At 40.7% G+C, this 21,909-nt stretch overlaps 1 protein-coding gene across 4 annotated transcripts in view; it reads right to left on the bottom strand.

The window, feature by feature from the left end:
• Positions 1-478: 478 nt before the first annotated feature.
• Positions 479-21,909, bottom strand: part of PSIP1 (PC4 and SRSF1 interacting protein 1) — a 40,466-nt gene continuing 19,035 nt past the window's right edge. For all 4 annotated transcript variants that reach the window (XM_056324885.1, XM_056324884.1, XM_056324887.1 and 1 more), the window contains exons 12-18: positions 21,459-21,574; positions 14,222-14,277; positions 12,919-12,989; positions 7,325-7,426; positions 6,407-6,620; positions 4,014-4,125; positions 479-1,383 (exon numbers count right to left, since the gene is read on the bottom strand). In XM_056324885.1, the coding sequence (XP_056180860.1) occupies positions 1,320-1,383; positions 4,014-4,125; positions 6,407-6,620; positions 7,325-7,426; positions 12,919-12,989; positions 14,222-14,277; positions 21,459-21,574 (735 nt within the window). In that variant the 3' untranslated portion in view covers positions 479-1,319. The remainder of the gene's footprint in view (positions 1,384-4,013; positions 4,126-6,406; positions 6,621-7,324; positions 7,427-12,918; positions 12,990-14,221; positions 14,278-21,458; positions 21,575-21,909) is intronic.

Raw genomic sequence — 21,909 nt, 5'->3', positions numbered from 1 at the left:
ATACTGAAAACTCTTCCTTATTGAATGATGCAAGTTAAAGCTTCAGAAGTACTGGTCTGCACCAGGCAGATTAATCTTTGTTGCTCCCTTGAAGGTGATGCAATACAAGGCAATACATACACCTGGAAGACTGTTACTTCCCCTGATACCCCTAACAAGATACTTAGTGCTATTAAAATTCCAATTTCTAGCCCAGGTGGCCTCTGTCAATACCATTTTCCAGTCACATACAAGTTGTTCCTAGTTCTGATGCTAGGTGGTACTTCAAGAATTTTCAGAGGCAGTTATACCCGTTTTGTTCCCTTTCATGACTTTAAGAAAAATTACTAAAAATACTCTGCCAGTGTTTCTGTTAAAATTCAAGTTAGAAATCCCCAAGTGAATGCCAAGACAACAAAACTGAAATAGCACTAAAACCAGACACTTGTTACTATGATTGGTTTTGTCTACACAAGTTAGTATTAAGAACCAGTCTCTCTTTACCAGTTTAAAATTCTTTAATTTCAATTCAAGTCAGATATCCCCAAGTTAATGCCAAGGCAACAAAATTGAAATAGCATTAAAAACAGACACTTGTTACTATGATTGGTTTTGTCTACACAAGTTAGTATTAAGAACCAGTCTCTCTTTACCAGTTCAAAATTCTTTAATTTCAATTATTCAAGACAGTGTTTTCCAACCAGTGTGCATGAAAAGGTTCTGTGGGACCACCACGTTTCTTTCTAGTATACTTATCAGACCAAAAGCATACCATAAACTCACATTGCAGTAAGATGGCACAATGCGTTTTGCACAAACAGAACCAAACTTGTTTTTAGAAAGTGATTAAGTATCCATTAACATTTTAACGGCTAGAAAAACGGTGCTTCCAACTCCTACAAAACACAGTGAAAATACATCCCCACGAGAGTTGAAAAGCTGTGCACTAACAGACGTCAGTACCATAGGAAGAGAGTAGGTTTTATACAAAGAAAGCAGTTGGGCAGTTAAAAGTATTTACACTTTTTCCTGCTATTAGCTAGACAAACATACAGTAGTCAGGTAAAAATATACTACAACTCTAAGACCTGTAACATTTAAGCATTTCTAACTGGAATTTTCATCTTTTGAAATGTGTTACCTGTTAATACTGGACAAAACTATTGCAAAAGTGTTTAAGTACTTCAAAACCAAGATTAAAGGGGCTTTTATTCCACAAAATTTAACTTCAAAATACTATGCTTATAAAATTATTTAAACTTTCAGCAGTCTATAGATTTCAAATGCAAAACTTAACAATCATCTTTGATATTTTTTTTTAAGAAAAGATTCCAGTGGCATCATTTGCTTTCAAAGGCAGAATCTTTTGCTGGCTTTTCAAGCTCTCTCTCTTCACCACATGTCCTAGAAAGAAAATAAAGCAACATTAATGATCACATACAGATGCAGAGCAAGACTTATTCCAAATGAATTTGTAGTCTAGAGTAAGTGATGCTGCTGTACATCCAGCAGTACACGGACTCTAGAGAAGCGAAGCAGGTAGTGATGCCAGCTGTCTGTGCTCCCTCACGCTGACTGCCCCCAAATGTGAAGCTACGCCGGTGGTGATTAATGTATGTGACCTGCTGTGAATGGCAGTCATTCTGAAGTGAGTTTGTGTTCCATTCAGGCAGTCCTCCCTGGTCTGCTGCCAAATATATGTCAGCTCAGGTAGAAAAGCACTCTGGCTTAATGTACCTGACCAATCATAAATTTTCTTAGCAGCCAGAAATAATCTATGTCCCCCAAACACTAAGGTGACCTCAGGAAGCACTATGTATTTTTACCAAACGAGAACAGAAAAATGTTCTTCAGAAGTGTGAAGTTAAAGAACTTCTGTCTTCCAAAATTTCCAAACTAAACCTTCAGAAAGGTACAGATATGTCTTGCTTCCATTTATCAAAGGGAGTAAAGTTTAGAAATTAATAGACAGCCATATGATTTGAGCAGCTTACAAATTATTTGCCTACAGTCAGTAGTGGGAACTGCAGGATTGTTTGAACATTGATGATTTATTCATATTTATTTTGCTTACTAGTTTCTCACTTCTAAGAAACTGAATATTGCAAATAAAAATGTATGAAAAAATCCTGAGTGAAAGGAAGTTTGTATGATGCAAAGACATCAGTCTGTAGCTTGCTTGAATTTAAAACAGGTACACAGATGCATTTCTCAATTTCCCAACATGCAAGGTATTTGCAAAGAGGTGTTAAAAAACCTGGTTTATAGCTGTTAGCCAGGAATGAATGTGAGTCCATGGAAACCTTCTCCCAAGTAGCCACAAAAGTTTTGTTGTGAAGTGTGTTTATTTGTAGAAGTCAGAGAGGGGCAATGGGGTCAGAGAATGAAGTCTAAGAATATGTTGGGAGTGTAGTTTGCCATAGCAAACACCGCATGTACTTAAAAAGAGACAGACGTTTGTTAGAAGAACATGACACCTCTCTAGCTCGTACATAAAAGATGTATTTGCAAGTTATACAGACACAATCACAATTGCTGAAATAGCGAAAGTTATTAATTGCCTTGCCTCAAAGGTACTTGACACTCTTTATATTCAACAGCCTTTTCCAATAGTATTTCAACAATCTGAACTATCTGCCTTAAATTTCCTTTGACCAGTGTCCACCAACTAATGACCAAAGCATGCACCCAAATATTTTTAATTCTTTTAATCAGCATTATAAAGGGCAATCTGACTGAGATTGTCTCTCTGCCACCTAAAATTCCAAGTGTTGTCAAGTTCTGCAGGAAAAAGAGCAGGCCATGAAAAAATTCTACCTTGGAGAACCAGTGTAGTCGTCATTTATTTTTAAATATGTGGTCAAGCATACTCTATCAGTACCATACCGTGATTTGGCCAAACACTTATTTAAGCAGCATGCTAGGCTGTGTAACCTGTGTTAGGAACCTCCACTTGTGCCTTCATCATGTTCCCTCAACATGCTGCTTGTTCAGACCAAATGAGTATTTGGCATCACTGGTTGAAAACTCCCAAATGTCACTTCTGACAGCTGTGTAATCAGAAGTGAGTAGTTCTTCTTAAGTTTTTTTTTTGTTTTGTTCTGTTTAAGTTTACCTTCTTTTAAATAACTGTCAATATTCCACTTAGTTGTACAGTTTTAACTTGGCAGACAGCCAAAGACTGCCAGGCAACTGCAGTTTCTCGAAAGGGAAGTTTCCTTCAGTACATACTGGTGGATAAGAAGAATCGCCGAGCACAACGTGCAGAAGTCCTTAAAGAAAACTAAGTGGTACTTCAACAAAACAGTTCAGCTCAAGGATAATTTTGGGCCTTTTTCTCATTGTTTACTAAACTCTATTGTATTTCTCATATTCTACTAGATTCTTCTTGTTTACAAAACAACATTTTCCAGTGAGGTTAAGGTTTAAACACTTACCTCCTGACAGATTCAAGCATTCCTATGACTTTTTGTGAAGAAAATGTAAATGTATCAGCCTCTACAAAGCTTTCAGAGTTCTGAAATGTCACAGGTTTAAAGTTCTAGCCTGCAGTTTACCTGCATTTAGGCAATTCTATAGCTACACTACATATATATATACTAAAATGGCTTGGCTTGATTAGAATACATGACCATAAAAAAACTTGTTAAATCCCATTAGGTTTGGTAACACTTGATTCAGGCTTCCTTTGCTTCCAGCTTAATAGCATCGAAGAGTCTAAAACATAAAAGAAAGCTTTACGCTTTTCCCTGTCTCACCACATGCTGGTATCTCCTAATAGGACATTCCTCTGATTTTTTTTTTCTTTAAGTCTCCACCATAGCAGTGAGTGAAGTAACTTCTAAAATGTTCATTCAAAACTTTAACAGAAGATTTGCATGGTATTATCAGTCCCTAAAGTTGAGAAAAAACTCTTTCTGTAAAGAAAACAGTACCTCAACATGGTTAAGTAACCTCAGTTTACTGGTGTTCTAATTTCACATCATTTTGCTCCAGCAGAAAAGAGCCTTAGCTCAGTAAGGTTATTAACTCACTTTCTCTTACTGCCAACTTCATGCCTATCTTTCTCATCCTCAGTGTTCTCTCCATTGTGTTGCGACTGGTTGGTGTCTTGAGCTTCAGACCCTCCATTCAGAACCTTGGAACCTTTAAAATGAAAGGGTAGAGAAAGAAAACAGTACTGCAGACAGCAAAACCGTGCTATAAAAAGCCCCAGATAATTTCTTTACCTTCATCAACTCAAACACTAAGAGTTTTCCCCTCACCTTGATACTCAGCAGCTGAAACAAATCAAAAAGCAGTAACTGATATGCCTTCAGCTTCTGAAAATACCATGCAATGAGCCTCATCCCATAATTTTAATAATGGGAAATAAGTAGTGTACGTATTTCATGCGATTTCGAGATCTTCTTGTGCTTGTTAGGCTGCAGATAATAGGACTAATGCATATTTATATTCTGAGCAGTGAGAGAATATACTTCAGTAGTACATTGTTAGCACTCTAACCTCGTCAAACAATTTGGGGGCATTTCTGATACTTAAACTAGAGAAGTTACTAGTTCCACGGATTCTCATTTACTCTGAACTCTGACAAATTTGTATGTAATCAAAATAGGACAAACTATACATAAATAGAGTAAAAGTTATGGTAATACATACATATATATGTATATATAGTATTAGTATATCGCAGAGTGAAAGAGTTACAGATTCCAATTGTCAAGCAGGAAACAAAGCACCAAGCAGAAGCTGTATTTACTGAAGTCAAAGCAGAAATATTTAACCTCTTTAAAATTCTGTGATGAATACATGTTTTGCTCTGGTATTACAAACCAGCGAATTTTAAGTAAATGGTTAAGGAATGTCACTAAGTCAGAACTGACAGTCCGTTTTATCTGAAGTTGCAGGTTTACCAACCTCCCCCATTAAACTACTGTACTACAGCAAGAAAAAAATAAAAGACATGATTCATTTGTATACTTACAGGCTAAGAGATGCTAAAAAGCAGGCAAGATCATTTTAAGAGGACATTCTAGTAGTTGACCTATTTAGACCTGCTCAGAATTAGTTCTGGACTGCTGTAACTGTTGCACTTTGTAAAGATTGTAAAAGTTCAGCAGTTCCATTTTTAAAAGGGCAGAAGTACGAACATAAGGAACCAGAATTTGTCTTTGTAGCAATCAGAGCAAAATCTACTTCTATGAAATATCCCCCTACTGATGAAACTACTTACCATTCTCCGTTTGACTAGGCAGTAACACACTCCTTCACCGTGTTCTGTTAAGTCTAGCATTAACCTTATCCAAAGTAACTTCACTAGTCACACCACGTGAAGGAAGTCTTTCAGTTTAGATTCCTTGTGTAAGTGTTAGCTCTGCTGATCACTGGGCTGGGGAAAGATCTGTGTGGAACATCTACATCATACATACTTCTCTCACCGTGAAATGGTTGGATTTTATCATCACCCTTGCTTTCTTAACAGTTACAAATACAGTGGCATTTCAACTAGTTATTCTGAGTCCTTGGTATCTTCAATCACCTCAGTTACAGTAAGTTGTTTGTTCCAGATCTGCGTGGTTTAACTTTTAAACAGTTTTCTGAAACAGTTTTGCTCCCAGTATTCAAGTTCAAAGAAAATATAATTTCTGTCCAGTGCTTGTGGAGGTCAAGGATCTAAATAATTTTAATAGATGGGTAGAATTACTGCATCTTCAAGAATTTAAATTTGTTTGCAACAGCTTTCCAGCATCTGTCTCATTTTCTTCCTCTCTTGAAAAATGCAAGTATCTATTTTACTGTATTTTTTTTTTTTTTTAAACTGACCTAAGTTATGGTAGAACATGCTTACTATGGAAAGCTTTCAGTACCATGCTGTACAAATACAAGTGCTCATGCTTAATCTGCAACAGTACTGCTGAGAGCACAAAGGCCTGCTCTCCCCTGAATTATGATTGTTCCTTTACTGTTAGACTGAACTACTAAATTTGCATCACGGAAGTAGTATGTAAGTAGTTAAAAGCTGCTGCTACACATAGTAGCACACATGACATAGGAAGAGGCTAGTGAAAGAAAGCATAGGTGGAAGTCCAGGCACCAAAGGCTGCTTGAGGAATGGAAGGTAGTATGTTGTCCTACCTCATGTTTACAGGTTTTTTATTCCACAAGGTAATAAAGTTAGACAACCTACAGAGAAGTAAAAATTCTAAACAATTCTTGCAAAAGCCCTTCCTTTCAGGTAATAAAGGTAAAATAACCACAGAAAACATTATACCCTTGAACTTGAAACTTAGTTACGGTTATTTCAGTTATGTAGAGGTTTTAATAGATAGGTAGAATTCCTACATCAAGAATTTTTTGAAGCTGGCTCAGAAATTGATAAAGACTAAGTCTTTTATATGACAAGAAACTAAAAACCACAGTGACTTACCTGTTTGGTCCTTTTCCATTTTTTTGTTTGCTCCTTTCTTCCACTGTTCTTTGGTTTTGTTGGCTTCCTCATGCTGCTTCTGCTCAGCAAGTGACTTATTTAGTACTTGGGAAAGAACAGAATCTCCTTCCCCAACCAGAAACATGGTCTTGAACTTGTTATATAGCATTGTAGATTTCTCCATGATAACTTGGCTAACTTTGAATTTCCGTATCTAAAAATCAAAGTAAAAAAACAATGAGCTCCACTTAGGTATTTAAATACCTATGTGATTTCATCACATGCAAGGTGAAATTCTGAATTTAACCTGAAATGAGATCACAGACTTTTACACTCTCTGAAGTATTACGGAATCATAGAACAGCTCAGGTTGGAAGGGACCTTGAGAGACTACCTGGTCCAAGCTTTCACGGAAGAGGAGTCTAGATGAGACTGCTGAGCACACTGCCCAGCTGCATCTTGAAAGCCTTCAGCAACAGGGACTTTTACCACGTCCCTGGGGAGGACGTTCCACTGAACAATTGTTCTCAGTGTAAAAATTTTTTTTCTACTGAGAGGAAACCTCTACCAGTGCAGCTTGTACCCTCTGCCCCTTGTCTTCTCCACATGGCTCCTTGTGAAAAGAGAGCCTCTGTCCTTTTTGTAACTGCCCTTTTAAGTGCTGGAATACTGTGATGAGGTCCCCCCCAACAAGACTTCTCCAGGAAGAAAAGACCTAAGCCCCTTCAATGCTTCCTTACAGGGCAGGTTCTCCAGCCCTTTGATCACTTTCATGACCCTCCTTTGGACCCTCTTCTGTCTGTCCATATTACTTGAATTTTGAGGGCCAGAATTGAACACAGTACTCCAGCAGTAAATAACACTGATACCAATTCAAGCAAGCACATGGGTTACTTTAATTAACATTGTAGATCTCACCTTCTTTAGAGTCAGAATCATCTCTGTGTGTTTCTGAGCTTGCTGCATTGTGACTTGAAGGGATGCAAGCTCATCAAGAGCCTCAATACACCTGTTCACATCCTGTATATAAACAAGAAATTAGTTTGGAGACTTAACTTACATGTTAATAATCCTTAAGTAGCCATACTAAATTCATTTTCATGCTCAGCTATACCTGCCTATAATATCCTTAATTTGACTAAGTACTTAATTTAGAACAATTTATACAGCCAAATCTGTGAACAAAAATTACTACAAGTTGCCCTTCAGCTCCTTCTGAAAGGCAGATACAATTTGAGTAAGTTGTAATTTTTACAAATAATTGTATACTTTTAAAAATGAAACTCAAGCTTTATGCCGCTTTCACAGTTCTAGTACTTCCGTGCTAGAAGCTGTTCTCCATAGTCAGTGTTTTCCATACACAATTCTTGCTAATGTGTAATGACTTGCCACTGAGAAGGTAGCAAAGCTCCATTGCACCTCTGAATCAAGAGGCCTGGTGGGGTTCTGGGGGGTCTCTGTCTTTTTCTGGTTTTACTTACTATTTTAGGGGAATTTACTATCTGGTCCATGACAAAAGTGATTCATTTAAGCCAAACCATTACGTTGTGAAATAAGAAATTTATATTTAAGACTAGCTATTTTTTTGAGACAAAGTACTGGAATAGACTTAAATAAAATATTTTAAGAATAGGCCATACTGGAAATGAATGTTTCATATTTAACACTGTGGTGGGTTAGCCTTGGCCAGCAGCCCGATGCCTACCCAGCCACTCACCTGTCGCTCCACTCCTTAACAGGGCAGGGGGAGAAAACAGGATGAGAAAGCCTATGGATCGAGATCCAGGCAGGGAGATTGCTTACCAGTTACTGTTTTGCCCACAACAGACTCCACTTAAGGAAAATGTATTACCAATTAAAGTACATTTAGGTCACGAGAAACAGGGACAAACATCAAATCAACACTTTTCTTTCACCCCTCTCCCATGCTCAACTTCAGCCCAGACTTCCCTCCCCAGCCCACCTCCAAGCAGTGCAGAGCAGGGCAGATGGTCACTAGGTCACACAGTTCCTTTCTGCAACTCCTTCCCTCTCACATTCTCCTCTGCTCCAGCCTGGGCTCTCCCCACAAACTGCAGTCCTTCAGAAGAAGTCTCCAGCATGGGCTCACCACAGGCCACAGTGAGAACATCTGCTCATTCATGGTCTCTTCCACAGTCTGCAGGGAAATACCTGCTCCAGCAACATCAAGCACCCCTTCCCTTCTTCTTCTCCTCTGACCCTGATGTACCTCTGCTGTTTCTCACTTTTCTTCCCTCCTCTCTGCCCAGTGTGTTTTGCCCTTTCTTAAATTTAGGTTTCCACTGAGGCACCACCACCTTGGCTGAGGGGCTCAGCTGTGCCCTGCAGTAGGTCCACTGGAGCCAGCTAGACCTGGCTGCCTCCAGCACAGGGCAGCCCGCTGTCCCCACTGCCAGAACAGAACCTTGCCTCTGACACCCAACACAATGCCAAGTCCTCCAGCTGGAGCAGCTTGTTGCTTCTTATGCTACTGTACTTCACTGACACTCATTTTCTCATTGCACAAACAGCACTCACAAAATGAAGATGCTAAACCAAAGGCTGGTTCCCTTTCAGCACCACCCATGCAATGACACTCTGAAAAGGCCATGTAGTCAGTTAAGGGAAGTCCTCAAACTGATGCCACTCTCACACCTCTCCTGAGCCAGTTAATAGCAGTAGTGAGAATTTCTCGTCTTCAGCAGTACATAAAGGCAGAGACAGAATGAATGAAGCCTTTTATTTGCTTTTTCAGTTGTGTAAATGGAAATGGGCTTCTGAAGATTCGCAGCCCACTCCAGCACTTGAAATGAGAGACACTGATGATGAAGTATTTTTGGTCTAGCCTCACGATTTGAGGTTTCAGTTAAGAGAAAAAACTGAACAAAACCAACAAAAGCACAAATAACCTTGAATTCAGAAAACCTGGTAGTATTGTTCTGAAGCACCAAAGGCACAAAAATTAAAATAGGCTTAAAAAAAGATATAGCTCTGGTCCTTCCCTATCTGTTTTCACATCCCAGCCTTAACAGTGGATTCCAAGGAATCCAAATAATTTAGATAAATGTATGTGAGTGCTTGATGACCTTCACTGTAAAAAAAGTAAAGAAGTTTTTTCTTATGTTGAAGCAGTATGTCCTGTATTCACTCAGTATTCGTTGTCTCTTGTCCTTTTAATAAGAAAAGTCTGGCTCTGTCACCTTCCCATACTCCATTCAGGTATTTACACACATGGAGAAGATCCCCCCCTCAGCCTTATCTTCTCCAGGCTGAACAGTCCCAGCTTTCTCAGCCTCTCCTATGACAGATGCTCCAAGCCCTTAATTTGTCTTCAAGACCCTTTACTGCGCTCCCTACAGTATGTCCATGTCTCCATTGTACTGGGGAGCCCAAATCAGGATCCAGTGTCTCACCAGTGCCAAGTAGAGGGCAGCCATCACCTTTTCTAATCTCTAATGCAGCCCAGGAGGCTGCTGGCCACCTTTGCCACAAAAGCATATTTGGCTCATGGTAAGCTTGCTGTCCATCTACACTCACAGGTCATTCTCTGACAAGCTGCTTTCCAGCCACTTGGTCCCCGTCACATGTGGTGTGCTGGTGCATGGGGTTATTCCCCGCCGGGTGCAGAACTTGAACCTTTGTTGAACTTCATAAAGTTCCTGTTGGCCCATTTCTCCCCTGTCCAAGTCCCCCTGGATGGCAGCACACCCATCAATCTTTCCTTTCAGTTTCACATCATCTGCAGCCTTGCTATGGGTGTGGTCTGGCCCCCCCATCACCCCAGTCATTAATGAAGAAGTTTTAACAGTATTGACTACTGGTGACTGGCCTTTAGCTGGACTCACTACCATTGACCACAGTATTTTGTGCCCTGCAGTTCAGCCAACTGTCAGTCCACCTTGCTAACCACTCGAGTCGAGACTTCATCAGTTTGTTAATGAGGCTGCTAAAATAGACAGTGTCGAAAGATTTTTTAAACTTTAATATAAACCATGTCCGCTGCTCTCCTATATCCACCAAGCCATTCATCTCACAGAAGGATGTCAGTCTGATCAGGCATGATTTCCTCTTCATGAACCCATGCCAAGAACTTCCAGATACTTTACTGTCCTTCATATTACTGTAAACAACTTCCATGAAGATTTGGTCCATCACCTCCCTAGGGATCTATGTGAGGCTGACTGGCCTGCAGTTTCCCAGATCCTCCCTCTGGAAGACGAGGGGGACATCTGTTTTCTTCCAGTCCTTGGGAACCTCTCCCTTATGACCATGACTTTTCAAAAATAAAATGGAGTGGATGCACAATGACATCATCCAGCTCCCTCTGCACTCTGGTATACTTCATATCAAGTCCCACTTTGTTTACATGTTCCTGAATCTGATCCTTTTCCACTGAGCACCAAGTCTTCCCTGTTCTGGACTTTCCACTGGTCTTAGGGACCTAGGATTCCTGAAAGGAATCGTATGAGCAAACTGAGGTCAAGAAGGCATTAAGTACCTTTGCCATCTCATGCTTTTCACTAGATTTCCTCACCCTGTTCTGCACCTTTTGCTGATGAGGTATTTGAATAAGCTTTGTTGTCCTTCATATCTCTCTCTGGATTTAACTCCAAGTGGGTTCTGGCTTCGCTAAGCACATCCCTCCATGCTTGACAGTGTTAGCATTTTCCTCCCAGGTCACCTGTCCCTGCTTCCACTTCCTTTATATGCTTCCTTCTTTTGTCCCGGCTATAGTCAGGAGCTACTTGTCTATCCATGCAGCCCTCCCACCAAGTTTGGTTATTTTCCCCCTTGTCAAGATGAATCAATCTTGAGAATGAGGTCATCTCCAGAAGTAAACCAGTTCTCTTGGACCCTCCTCTCCAGACTGGTGTCTCCAGAGATTCTTCTAAGCTAGAGCCCTTGGGCAAAGGCCTCTGTAGAGGCCAGAGTCTACTCTCCCGACTCTAGGTCTGTGACCCTTTTTTCCCTGCTCCCTCCTACCAGGATCCTGAACCCCACCATTTCAATCACTGAAGCCAGTGTTGCCCCTGACCTTCATATCCCTAATCAGATCTTCCCCGTTTATAAGAATCAGGCCTGACAGGATGTCTTCCCTTGTCAGCTCTCTTGATCACCTGTGTTAGGAAGTTATCACACTCCAGAAGCTTCCTGGATTGCTGTATAATCCCCATGTTGTCCCTTCAGCAGATACCAGGATGGGTCAAGCCTCCAGTGAGGACCACAGCCTTTGAGCAAGAGGTGTCTCTGGATTGCCTTCAGATGACTGACTTCACTCTCTGCTTCTGCCTGATAAGGTGATGTGCAGTAGATATCCTCTGATGTCACCCATACTTGTCTGCCCAAAAATCCTGACCCATAAACTCTCAGTTGGCTTATCATCTGTCCCAGTGAAGAGCTCCACACATTCCCACCGGTCTCACACAAAGAGTTACCCAAAACTTGTCTTCCCAGCACCTATCTTTAGTCCTAAAGAGCCGGTAATACACACATGGCAATGCTCCAGTCCTATGAACTATCCCAAACCACAGCCCTGCAACTGCAGACAGATGTCCAGTTCCTCTGGTTTGTTCACCACGTTTATGCATTAGTGTACAGCCACTTCAAAAAGGCACCCAGTTGTGCTCACTTTGCAGAAAGGTTACGAGAGCTTTCCCCATAATGCTGTGCTGCCAGCACTTCCTCACTTCTGTGCATATGCTTGTGGTGATGCCACTTCAGTCCTGTTCTGTTGATTACAACGCCAATTCTGCTTACATCACCCTCCATCATTTGACTGCCATCCTGCTCCACCACTTCCTCACTTTCTCCTCTGCTGCTGTTCCTTGTTTAACACTCTAACCAGGTCAGCCAGCCTCTTGGCAGCACTACTTTTGGGTGGATGTTGCCACCTCCTAGGAGTCTTACCCATTCCTTTACAAGTCCTTTCCTCAAGAAAGGGACCACCACCTCGGTTCCCATACCCTGGCCATCACGCTCAGAGTCACAGTCATGCTTGATACTTTGCAGGTCTCCCCTGACCATGTCATTGGTGCTCCACATATAAAAGCAGCAGTAGTTGATAAATAGTCTTAAGGCCAGACAAGCCTCAACCACTTGTCAGTAACATTCCAAATCTGAGCTCCCAGCAAGGAGCAGACTTCCCTTGACAATGAGCAGGGTCAGGAGATGGGGGCCTCCATCCCTTGCATCAGGGACTCTGCCACTACTGCACTTACTGTGACCTTCTGGTGCTTCTGCAAGGCTCAGGCTGACCTGGCATAGAAGCTTCATTTAACGGAATTCTGTCTGAATGCTTCTGGTAAATAGTTCATAATGAAGTATTTTCAAACAAGACCAGTTTTACTGGCCAACACTGATCTTTTTATGTCCATTGTAACCTCATTTAAGCAGGAGTTATGTTTCAAACTGAAAAAATCCATTAATTCTCAGAAAATTAATTACAAACACCTATGCCAAGTACTTCCTACTGGAATTACATACATGTATAAGTTTTTAAAAAATATACTTACAAGATTATCAATTTTCAGGGAGTTCTTAATTTCTGCATGTATCCTTTGAAGCCTAGAATCCATTGATGTTTCTGAAGATTAAAAACAATATGCATGAGTATTTGAGAGTCACATCAGGTTTGTTTTTTTGGAAACCTTTCTACAAATCTGAACTTCACACAGGAAAACATGGGCAGGCACTCTACATTAGTTCATTATGCAGCTGCACACAAATACACCACAGGGCTTACTACCAGAAGTATGCAAAATCGGGCACTATCAGAAGCCTACATAGTTTTCTCCTTAGGAGTTACAAATGGAAAAGAATTTTCTACTTCAGCATACAGCTGTCACCTGTCACTGTCTACTTGTGGGCCAGGTTAGAAGGAAGTTTCAATAAATACTAACACTTACAAAGCTGAAAAATCTTTAATGACAGGACAACTGGATATTGATGGGTTTTGTTTTCAGTAAATCAGACATCATTCAAGTTATAGTCCAAATTCATCCAAATAAAGTGTTCCCAGTACACATACTCCAGCTGATGTGCAAGATGAATGAACATGTCCATCTCTAATTCACCTGCCAAATGCCTGTTTGGACTTTTCCCTAAGCAAGTAGTACATATTCTGAACAATAACTGCAAGCAAATGGCTTCCTTCAAGTCCAATCCAACTTGGATGGGTTTAGGTAATTACTTTTTTCCCCTGCCAACACTAGGTTGGTTGGAGTCCACGCCCCCCCCCCCCCGGAGCTGTACTATACTACAGTCACTGGTTTGGATTGCCCTTAAAGATGGGAGTACTAAAAAAGGAATGACTTATCCCTATGAAGGTCAGTTTGCAAGTGTGGGTTAATAGACAAGATCACAGTAATCTGAATCTAAGCCTCTTGCTAAGGAAGAACAAGCCTCTTGCTTAGCAGGCCTCCTGCTTAGTAAGAGATAGTATCCAACTGCTTTCAAGAGGTCCCTCAGACTGTGTTACGAGAAGACAGAAAGGAAAATGAAGGGAAGAACAAAAGTGATTCACTTCAGAGAGTAAGAGCTTTTGGGGTTTGTTCACAAACAGAAGGGATGATCGAGGTTTAAAAGCTTGAATGACAGTAAAATGGGAACAGCAAAGACCTGTTCTAACACACTGAAGAAAGAACACAGAAGAGCAAGAACGTGCTGTTTCACAGACCTGGAGCAAGCAGTCATGGCTCAAACATATCTAACAGAGACCACACAGCCACCTTTAGCAGTGAATTATGTTATCCAAGCAGTTAATCCTGTTCAAAATTTAAGATTACTGAAAATACCATTTAGCGTCTTTCAACTAACCTCTCTTCTTCTCCATCTTCTTAACTTCTGTTTTCTTACCTTCTTCCTTACTCTGCCTATAAAGAATGTTAAAAGTGTTTTTACAATGCTGTTAATTCTGTTCTTCAGTCTTCCCCCCCCCCCCTCCCCCCGCCCCGCCGCCCCACCCCCCACCCCCAACTTTTCACAGAATGGTGTTTTGAGGTATATCTCAGTAAAATATTAGCATGCAAAAACCACAGAGCCAAACTCTGGTTTTCAAAGACTAAACTAAATTAACAAAATTAGTTAGCCGAGATACTGCAGGTAAATCCTGCATACCGACAGTCTTCCCTAGAAGCAGCAGATTAAAGGATTTCAAAAACAAGTCACATTTCCAAACTGTATTCTGTTTTGGTTGCATGTACAAATTGGTAAACTGGCATTGTACAGAACGAACTTAAGGAGAAAGAAAATATTCTTATTATGATGACAAAAAGAGTAAAACTAGTTAATATTACCACAGGGAATTATGGAGAGATCTGTAATAAGTAACTAAGGGTAATTTGCTGATCAAAGGGGTTTTTAACAAAAGGAATGATCTTGCTGTAACAGATCTGAGAATGTTTTGTCTGGTGAGAAAAGAGTTAACCGTTAACCATGAGGTTGGAGATGTACCTTCTCAAGACCAATGTTAAACCATAATCTCAAGTTACTATGACAACTTTGTCTTCGTCTAGACTTTAGTGTAAAAATAGTTTAGTTTGTAATGTACAGCTTCTTGCTACAGGATTGAGAGCATAACTGTTTGCTTAAACCGGCCTTGAAGCTGAGATTAAAAGGGCTGTGTTACTTGTCGGAATTTGCCAGCCTGGATGGAGCTGTGACTCCCCGGCTGCACAGCGCTGGTTTTTTTGCTTTCCTGCCTTAATAAATACTTTGTGAATTTATTTCGGACTCTAGCTATTTCAATTTCAACTATAACAAATTTGGTGCCGTGACTCGGATCCAGACAGCCAACTCGGACTTCAACTCTGGGAGGGCGCCCCATCTTTGGATGGTCCCGGAGGAGATTCCGACTTAGCTCACCTGGATTTTCCAAACTGAGAGAGGAAAGCAAAAAAGAAAAGAGAAAGAAGATACTGCAGTTCTCGGTGAGTTCCCCGTAATTTTTGTGCACAAAGAGCCGGACAAAGACTCGTGAGTGAGTGAGTATATTGCGGTTCCATTCGGTCGGGGATTGGGTACCCGGAGTGCGAGTGACTGAGACATCCACCGGACTTAGTAGTCCACCGGGCGAAGCGAGCGTGGGCCTCCTTGTAGTGCAGTTCCCATTGTCCGCGAGGGCGTGGGCCACGAACAGAGGGAAGTGAGTGAATTTTGTGTGAAAGGTGGCACTCTCGGAAGATGGGCCAGAAAAAGAGTAAGGCGCCTGGTTCCATGCAGGAGATAGGGGGTGGGGGTGGGCTCCCTGATATACCCCAAGATAGCCCGTTAGGCCTAATGATTCAACACTGGGACGCCTTCCCTTCTCAAAAGGGGAAGTCCAGGGAAAAAATGATCCATTATTGTATGGAAGTAGGGGGAGGAAAACAAATAGGAAAGGATTTACATTGCCCTACTTTTGGATCCCTTGAGGATTGGATATGTCAACAACTGAATATGTATGTTAACGATAAACAGCCATTTAATAAGGAGGGGAGTGAATATGCCTTTTTATGGATCCTGGGTACAGCCCAGACCACCAATTTGTTCCCATTAAAAGAAAAGAAAAAGGATAGGAAGAAAAGGCAGGAGGAAGACGAACTTCCAGTGTCTCCCCCACCCTATATTCCCCCTCCTCCATCACTACAGGGTCCTGATCCTCCTCCAACAGCACCCCCCCAACCTGAGGAAGAGGCCCCTTCTGATCAAATAACAACTAGAAGTCAAACTAGAGAAAGGAGGGAGGAAAATCTATTATATCCATTAAGGGAGACTGCTATGGGGGGACCACAACCCGGAGTCGGATTTGTATCTGTACCCCTCAACTCTGGGGATGTGAGAGAATTTAAGAAAGAAATGGGACGCTTGTTAGAAGACCCATTAGGGGCAGCAGAACGTTTTAATCAATCCCTCAGCCCTAATATTTATACTTGGGACGAGATGGAGGCTATTTTAAAGATATTGTTTGCAAATGAAGAACGAGGGATGATCAGAACGGCAGGCATGAGACATTGGGATTGGGGACATCCACATGGCCCAGCCGGAGATTTAAAATGGCCCTTACAGCGGCCCAATTGGGACAATCAAGATCCCGCACATAGAAATAATATGGTCGATCTCCGGCATATGATAATTCAGGGATTTCACGATTCTGTACCCAGAGGACAAAATAAAGCCTTCAACGAACAACAGAAAAAAGATGAAACCCCCACCAGGTGGCTAGAAAGGCTGAGAAGGGGTTTCCAGCTATATTCTGGACTAGACCCTGATAGTCAAGTGGGTCAAGCCCTGCTGAAAACTCAGTTTGTGGCTAAATCTTGGATCGACATAAGGAAAAAATTAGAGAAAAATAGAAGATTGGCAGGAAAAAGGGTTAGATGAACTATAGCAACAAGCCCAAAAAGTGTATGTGGGAAGGGAAGGAGAGAGTCAGAAGGGACAGGCTAAAACCTCGATGGCAGCTGTAAGAGAAGGAAAAAATTTGGATAGGAGAGGAGAAAGGTCCCGGAAGGGCCCAGAAAATCCTAGAAGAAAGGAATTCCGCTCACAAGATGTAGAGTGTTTCTATTGCCACAAGAGGGGGCATTTACAAAGGAATTGTCAAAAAAGGAGCATGGATGAAAAAGTCTTTTAAAGAAGATTAGGGGGGTCAGGGGCTCTGTTTGCTGGGGACCCCTAAGGTTACCGAGCCCTTGATGAAATTAAAATTGAGTCCTCAGCATGAAGCATAACAGAATATATTTTAGAACTCACAAAAAGGAGACAGGAATTAAGAAAGAAGGGTTTGATAGTACAAAGTCCTCCCTTGGATATTTCCATACACCGAATTCAACCTGGAGACCAGGTATTGATAAAAACGTGGAAAGAAACTTCTCTAACACCCTTGGGAAGGGCCTTTTGTTGTTCTACTTACTACGGGTACAGCTGTATGAACAGCGGAAAAAGGATGGACTCACGCCAGCAGAATTAAGGGACCTATCCTCCCAGAGACGTGGACTGTGACGTTGGAACCAGGAGACCTCCAAATGAAGATAAGGAAAACCGAGGCTGGTAAATGAACCCCTCCAGAAGGGAAATAAGAAATAGTTTATATCAATGGTTCCAAATACCACCTGGAATTACCCTACAAAAGGTATATTTTGCACCCTGGAGTGAAGAACAAATACCTGATCAAACAGGGGGGAGCCGGACCATATAAACTGACAGGAACTGCTCAGGTTTTTCCCTTTTGCTGTGAGGCAGAGACAGGTATACCTGAATCATCCGGTATAGGAGACATCCATGGAATACCCTGTTTAAAACACCCCACTTCCGGACACTTATGCTGGGTTGTTTGCCAATGTTTAAATTGTGATAAAAAGTGGTCTTGTGTTTCAATTAAGAGACAACCTTATTGTATGAAATGTCGCAATAATCTGACACCTACCAGGGAACAATGGGCTCAAACAGAATTTGTAAATTATTTTGTGGATGGGAACTGTCAGTACCTGAACTTTGGGAAGTATATGAAACAGACTGGTATAGAGTTTTAGGACAGTGTACTATAAGATCCTGGAAACGGGCACAACAACTGAACAGGTGGAAATGTATCTGAGAAATAACTAACTCTTTAGACCTTGAAAATTATTGCAGGATAACAGCAAATTCCCCTGAAGACTACCTGCTGCTGCCGAGAAGACACTGATATCCCGATGCTCTCTGCAACACAGTAGATGAGGAAAGGCAGAGACGTACTAACAGTGGGGAAAATGAAGGCTGTTATCCTGATAATATTAATTACCACGACTTTAGAAAATGAACATCAACCCTTCAATTGGACCTTAGGTCGATGGGAGGGTCCTGTTACATTGAGAATTAATGTTACGGCCGGTGCTTCAAGTTTCTTGGTAGATCTCTGTGATTTAGTGCCCACACAACCATGTCTTCACCAGTGGCCTCATTACTTTTGTCCAAACTCAAACCCAGGAAAAAGTTATTGTAATTTTCCTTACAATGATGTTACTGACTCTGACTTTTGGACCCTGCACCATCAATAGAATTATAACTTTTGTTAAAAACAGGTTAAAAAAGTGCAGCTAATGGTAATGAAACAATCAGAAATGGAAATGAAAATTATACCAAATGAAAGTCCTGAATTAGACGCAGCTTGTGAGGCATTGTTTAGATTTGACCAGCAAATCACTTATAAATAAAAGAAGGGGGGGAATTGTAATAAGTAACTAAGGGTAATTCACTGATCAAATGGGCTTTTAACAAAAGGAATGATCTTGCCGTAACAGATCTGAGAATGTTTTGTCTGGTGAGAAAAGAGTTAACCGTTAACCATGAGGCTGGAGATGTACCTCCTCAAGACCAGTGTTAAACCATAATCTCAAGTTACTATGACAACTTTTGTCTTTGTCTAGACTTCACTGTAAAAATAGTTTAGTTTGTAATGTACAGCTTCTTGCTACGGGATTGAGAGCATAACTGTTTGCTTAAACCGGCCTTGAAGCTGAGATTAAAAGGGCTGTGTTACTTGTCAGAATTTGCCAGCCTGGATGGAGCTGCGACTCCCCAGCCGCCCAGTGCTTTTTTTTTTTGCTTTCCTGCCATAATAAACACTTAGTGAATTTATTTTGGACTCTAGCTATTTCAATTTCAGCTATAACAGACCAATTGGTCATAATCAGTTCCTACATTACTTATCTTCTCATATAATTATTTTACCAGTGAAAGAATCCTACAACTGGCCATAAATGTATCAGTGATAATTTAAATATCCTTAAAGCAAAGAGTAATAAAGGAAGACTATTTATTACAAATTCATTTAAATCTCCTGGTTCTTTCACTCTTTCTCTAGTGTTATCACTGAAAATAAAGCTGGGACTCAAGAAAAACAAACCAAAAGTTTTTTCTTTCTCAGTTACAGGATGAAGACAGGCAGAAGTCTTTCAAACAAGCTTTTGAACTCTATTCAGTGAGTTTAGCAATTCCTCAGTCTTGTCTTACCTTGAAGGGTTTCAAATCCTCATTTTAGAATTTGCATATTTCAGCATATCACAATTCAATATTTGCAGGAGGGGCCTGGGAAGCAGGACCTCAAGTAACAATCAGTTGGAAGGAATGTGCTCGAGCTTGTGGGCCACAAGCCCTGGTGATAAGGGACATGAGGAATACTGAAGGGTATAGAAACAGGGACTAAATATCAAGTTGAGACTATACAAGGAATAAGGCGGTGTGTTTGTCAGCTTGCACAAGGACCTGGTGCAAGAACTGCAGACACTGTTATCTTTAACTATTGCAGAATTGCTAAATAGCTAGTGTGAGGTCTTTGCACAAGTTGCCATGTAGTTATAGAATAAGCAAGTTTTTGAACCTATTAGAATAGGATGTAACAAGCCATTAGGCTAATTAAAGTGACATTTGCTTGCATCAAGCTGTGTCCTATCTCTCAATTGCAGCAAATATTCTGTGACTAATCTTCCTATCATAGCAGTATGCATCCATAAAACATCCAGGCCTGCATGTCTATAGTCTTCCATGTTCCTTTCATACTCCATCCAGTTACAAGTCAACAGTTTTCAAGTACTTAAGACAATCTACTTTATTCTGTAGCACAAGTTCATGCTGTCCAAACAGTGCATGTACACTTTGTATATGCACAGAACTGTGTACAAAGCACTGTTATTCAATGTAAATATTTCTAGTCTTTCTAGCTACTTTGTTAAATCGAAATTATGCTGCTGAGAAAAGTAACCAAAAATGGTATCAGCCTATACTCAGTATATTAGTAGAGGAACCTAAGGACAGCACAAAAAGCAGCTGTTTTTTGTTTTATCAATATTGAGTTTTGTGGTATTAGTCATCAGCTATAATTAAATTATGCATTCATTAACTACTGCTTCTTTATCTTACCGAAACAAAGCTCAACCTACCCTCCAATGCATAAAATACGACCGCTATTTAAAAGTAGAGGAGATTGGATTATAACCAGAGCAATGTATGACTGATTTCTGTAGTCATTTAGCATATGCCATGTTTATTAAACAGTCCAATTTTTATTTATTAAAGAGTGCAATTTTCAGAGCTGCAAAGGTGCTAAGGACAATTTAATATCTCTGGAACTGAAAACACTTAGGTTTGCTACAGGCAAGTAGAGTAATCACATTAGGTTTCCAGAGAAGGAGTGACAGGAAGAGGAGAAGAAAGGGCTAGAGGATTTAAATAAACACCCCAAACATGATTCTTGTTAATGAATGTGAAAAAGTTAGAATTTTGTTGTTACAAAAAGGTGAAGGGGACCTTTATCCTCCTCTTCATCTGAATGTTTACCTTGTTCTCCCTTTCTTCTGCCCTCCCACCAACTGTGAGGATGGCAACATCACGTTTTCGTGGTGGTGGCTTCTTCGCTCATTTGCGGAATAGTTCTTGAGAATGAGTCAGTTTTCTTCCTATTGTCCCACCCCCCCAGTTTCTGGCAGAATCTTCTCTCCATTCTTACGCTTGATTCATTTGATAAATTATCTTCCAAATGCAGACTGCTCATGGTATCACTCAACTGGCTTTGCAGCTCTACAGTAGAATAATTCTTATCTGTTCCTTTTTTTCTGATGGTTGAGCTCCAGCTGCCAGACAGAGGAGGAAATGTTTTCCAGGTAACCCTGTGCATTCCACAACCCAATCAAAAAATCCATAAGCATGGATTGATAGGTCCTACCACTTCTCAATCTGACAGAAAAATGTATGGCTGTCCCGAACAGTTTTTCACACTGATCCCTTTTCATATGGATATTCTTAGGTTACTTCTAAACAGAACCCACCAGCTGTCTTCTGCTAGAATCTCTAAGTCACTGAAAACTGACATCACTTAATTACTAGGTTCAACTCTTCCCATCCTCCCACAACAGAACCTATTAGTTTAAAGGAGCTTTTTACTCTCCACTTACATTAAAATAGAAAAAAAAAAAAGGGTGGGGGGAGAGAACAACAGAACACTGCAAATCAGTTTGGAATTTTTTCAGGTATTGTCTTCTCTTGTTAGTTTCAATGTACTCCTACAACTTGCGTACAACACATGTTAAAACATACTCACAGTTCAGATACTGTTTCTTCCTCTTGCTTACGCTTTCTTTCTGTTCCTTCCCTTTCATGCTGGCCTCTTGAAGCACATCTTCTGTAAGTGCTCAGGCAGGTCCTTCCCCTTTTCTTCTGTTTTTATATGAGATTTTTGGATTGGAAAGAAGAACAAGATTATTAAATCTTTGTTTCTGTTAACAGGTGAACTTACCTATGCTACATATCTTTGAAGCAACACTGCTTCACAGAACAATTCAACAAGAGCTGGCTTTCCCTGCAACTAAATACAAAACCTCCAAATATTGCTATGTTCTGAATTTCTGTAGCCCTTTCTTCTTTTCTAAGGGAAGGCAAATATCCTAAGCACCAACAAAATTAAGACTTCCCAGTAATTAGCTAGGGACAGCTTTATACCTTTCAAAACCTTGATTTCAAGCCAAATTCTCAGACACACCCAAGGAAAAAAT

This window comes from Falco biarmicus, chromosome Z, assembly GCF_023638135.1.
Source record: "Falco biarmicus isolate bFalBia1 chromosome Z, bFalBia1.pri, whole genome shotgun sequence".
NCBI classification, from domain to species: domain Eukaryota; kingdom Metazoa; phylum Chordata; class Aves; order Falconiformes; family Falconidae; genus Falco; species Falco biarmicus.
The sequence above is the reverse complement of the archived record's forward strand: the minus strand, read 5'-3'. Positions and strand labels throughout refer to the sequence as shown.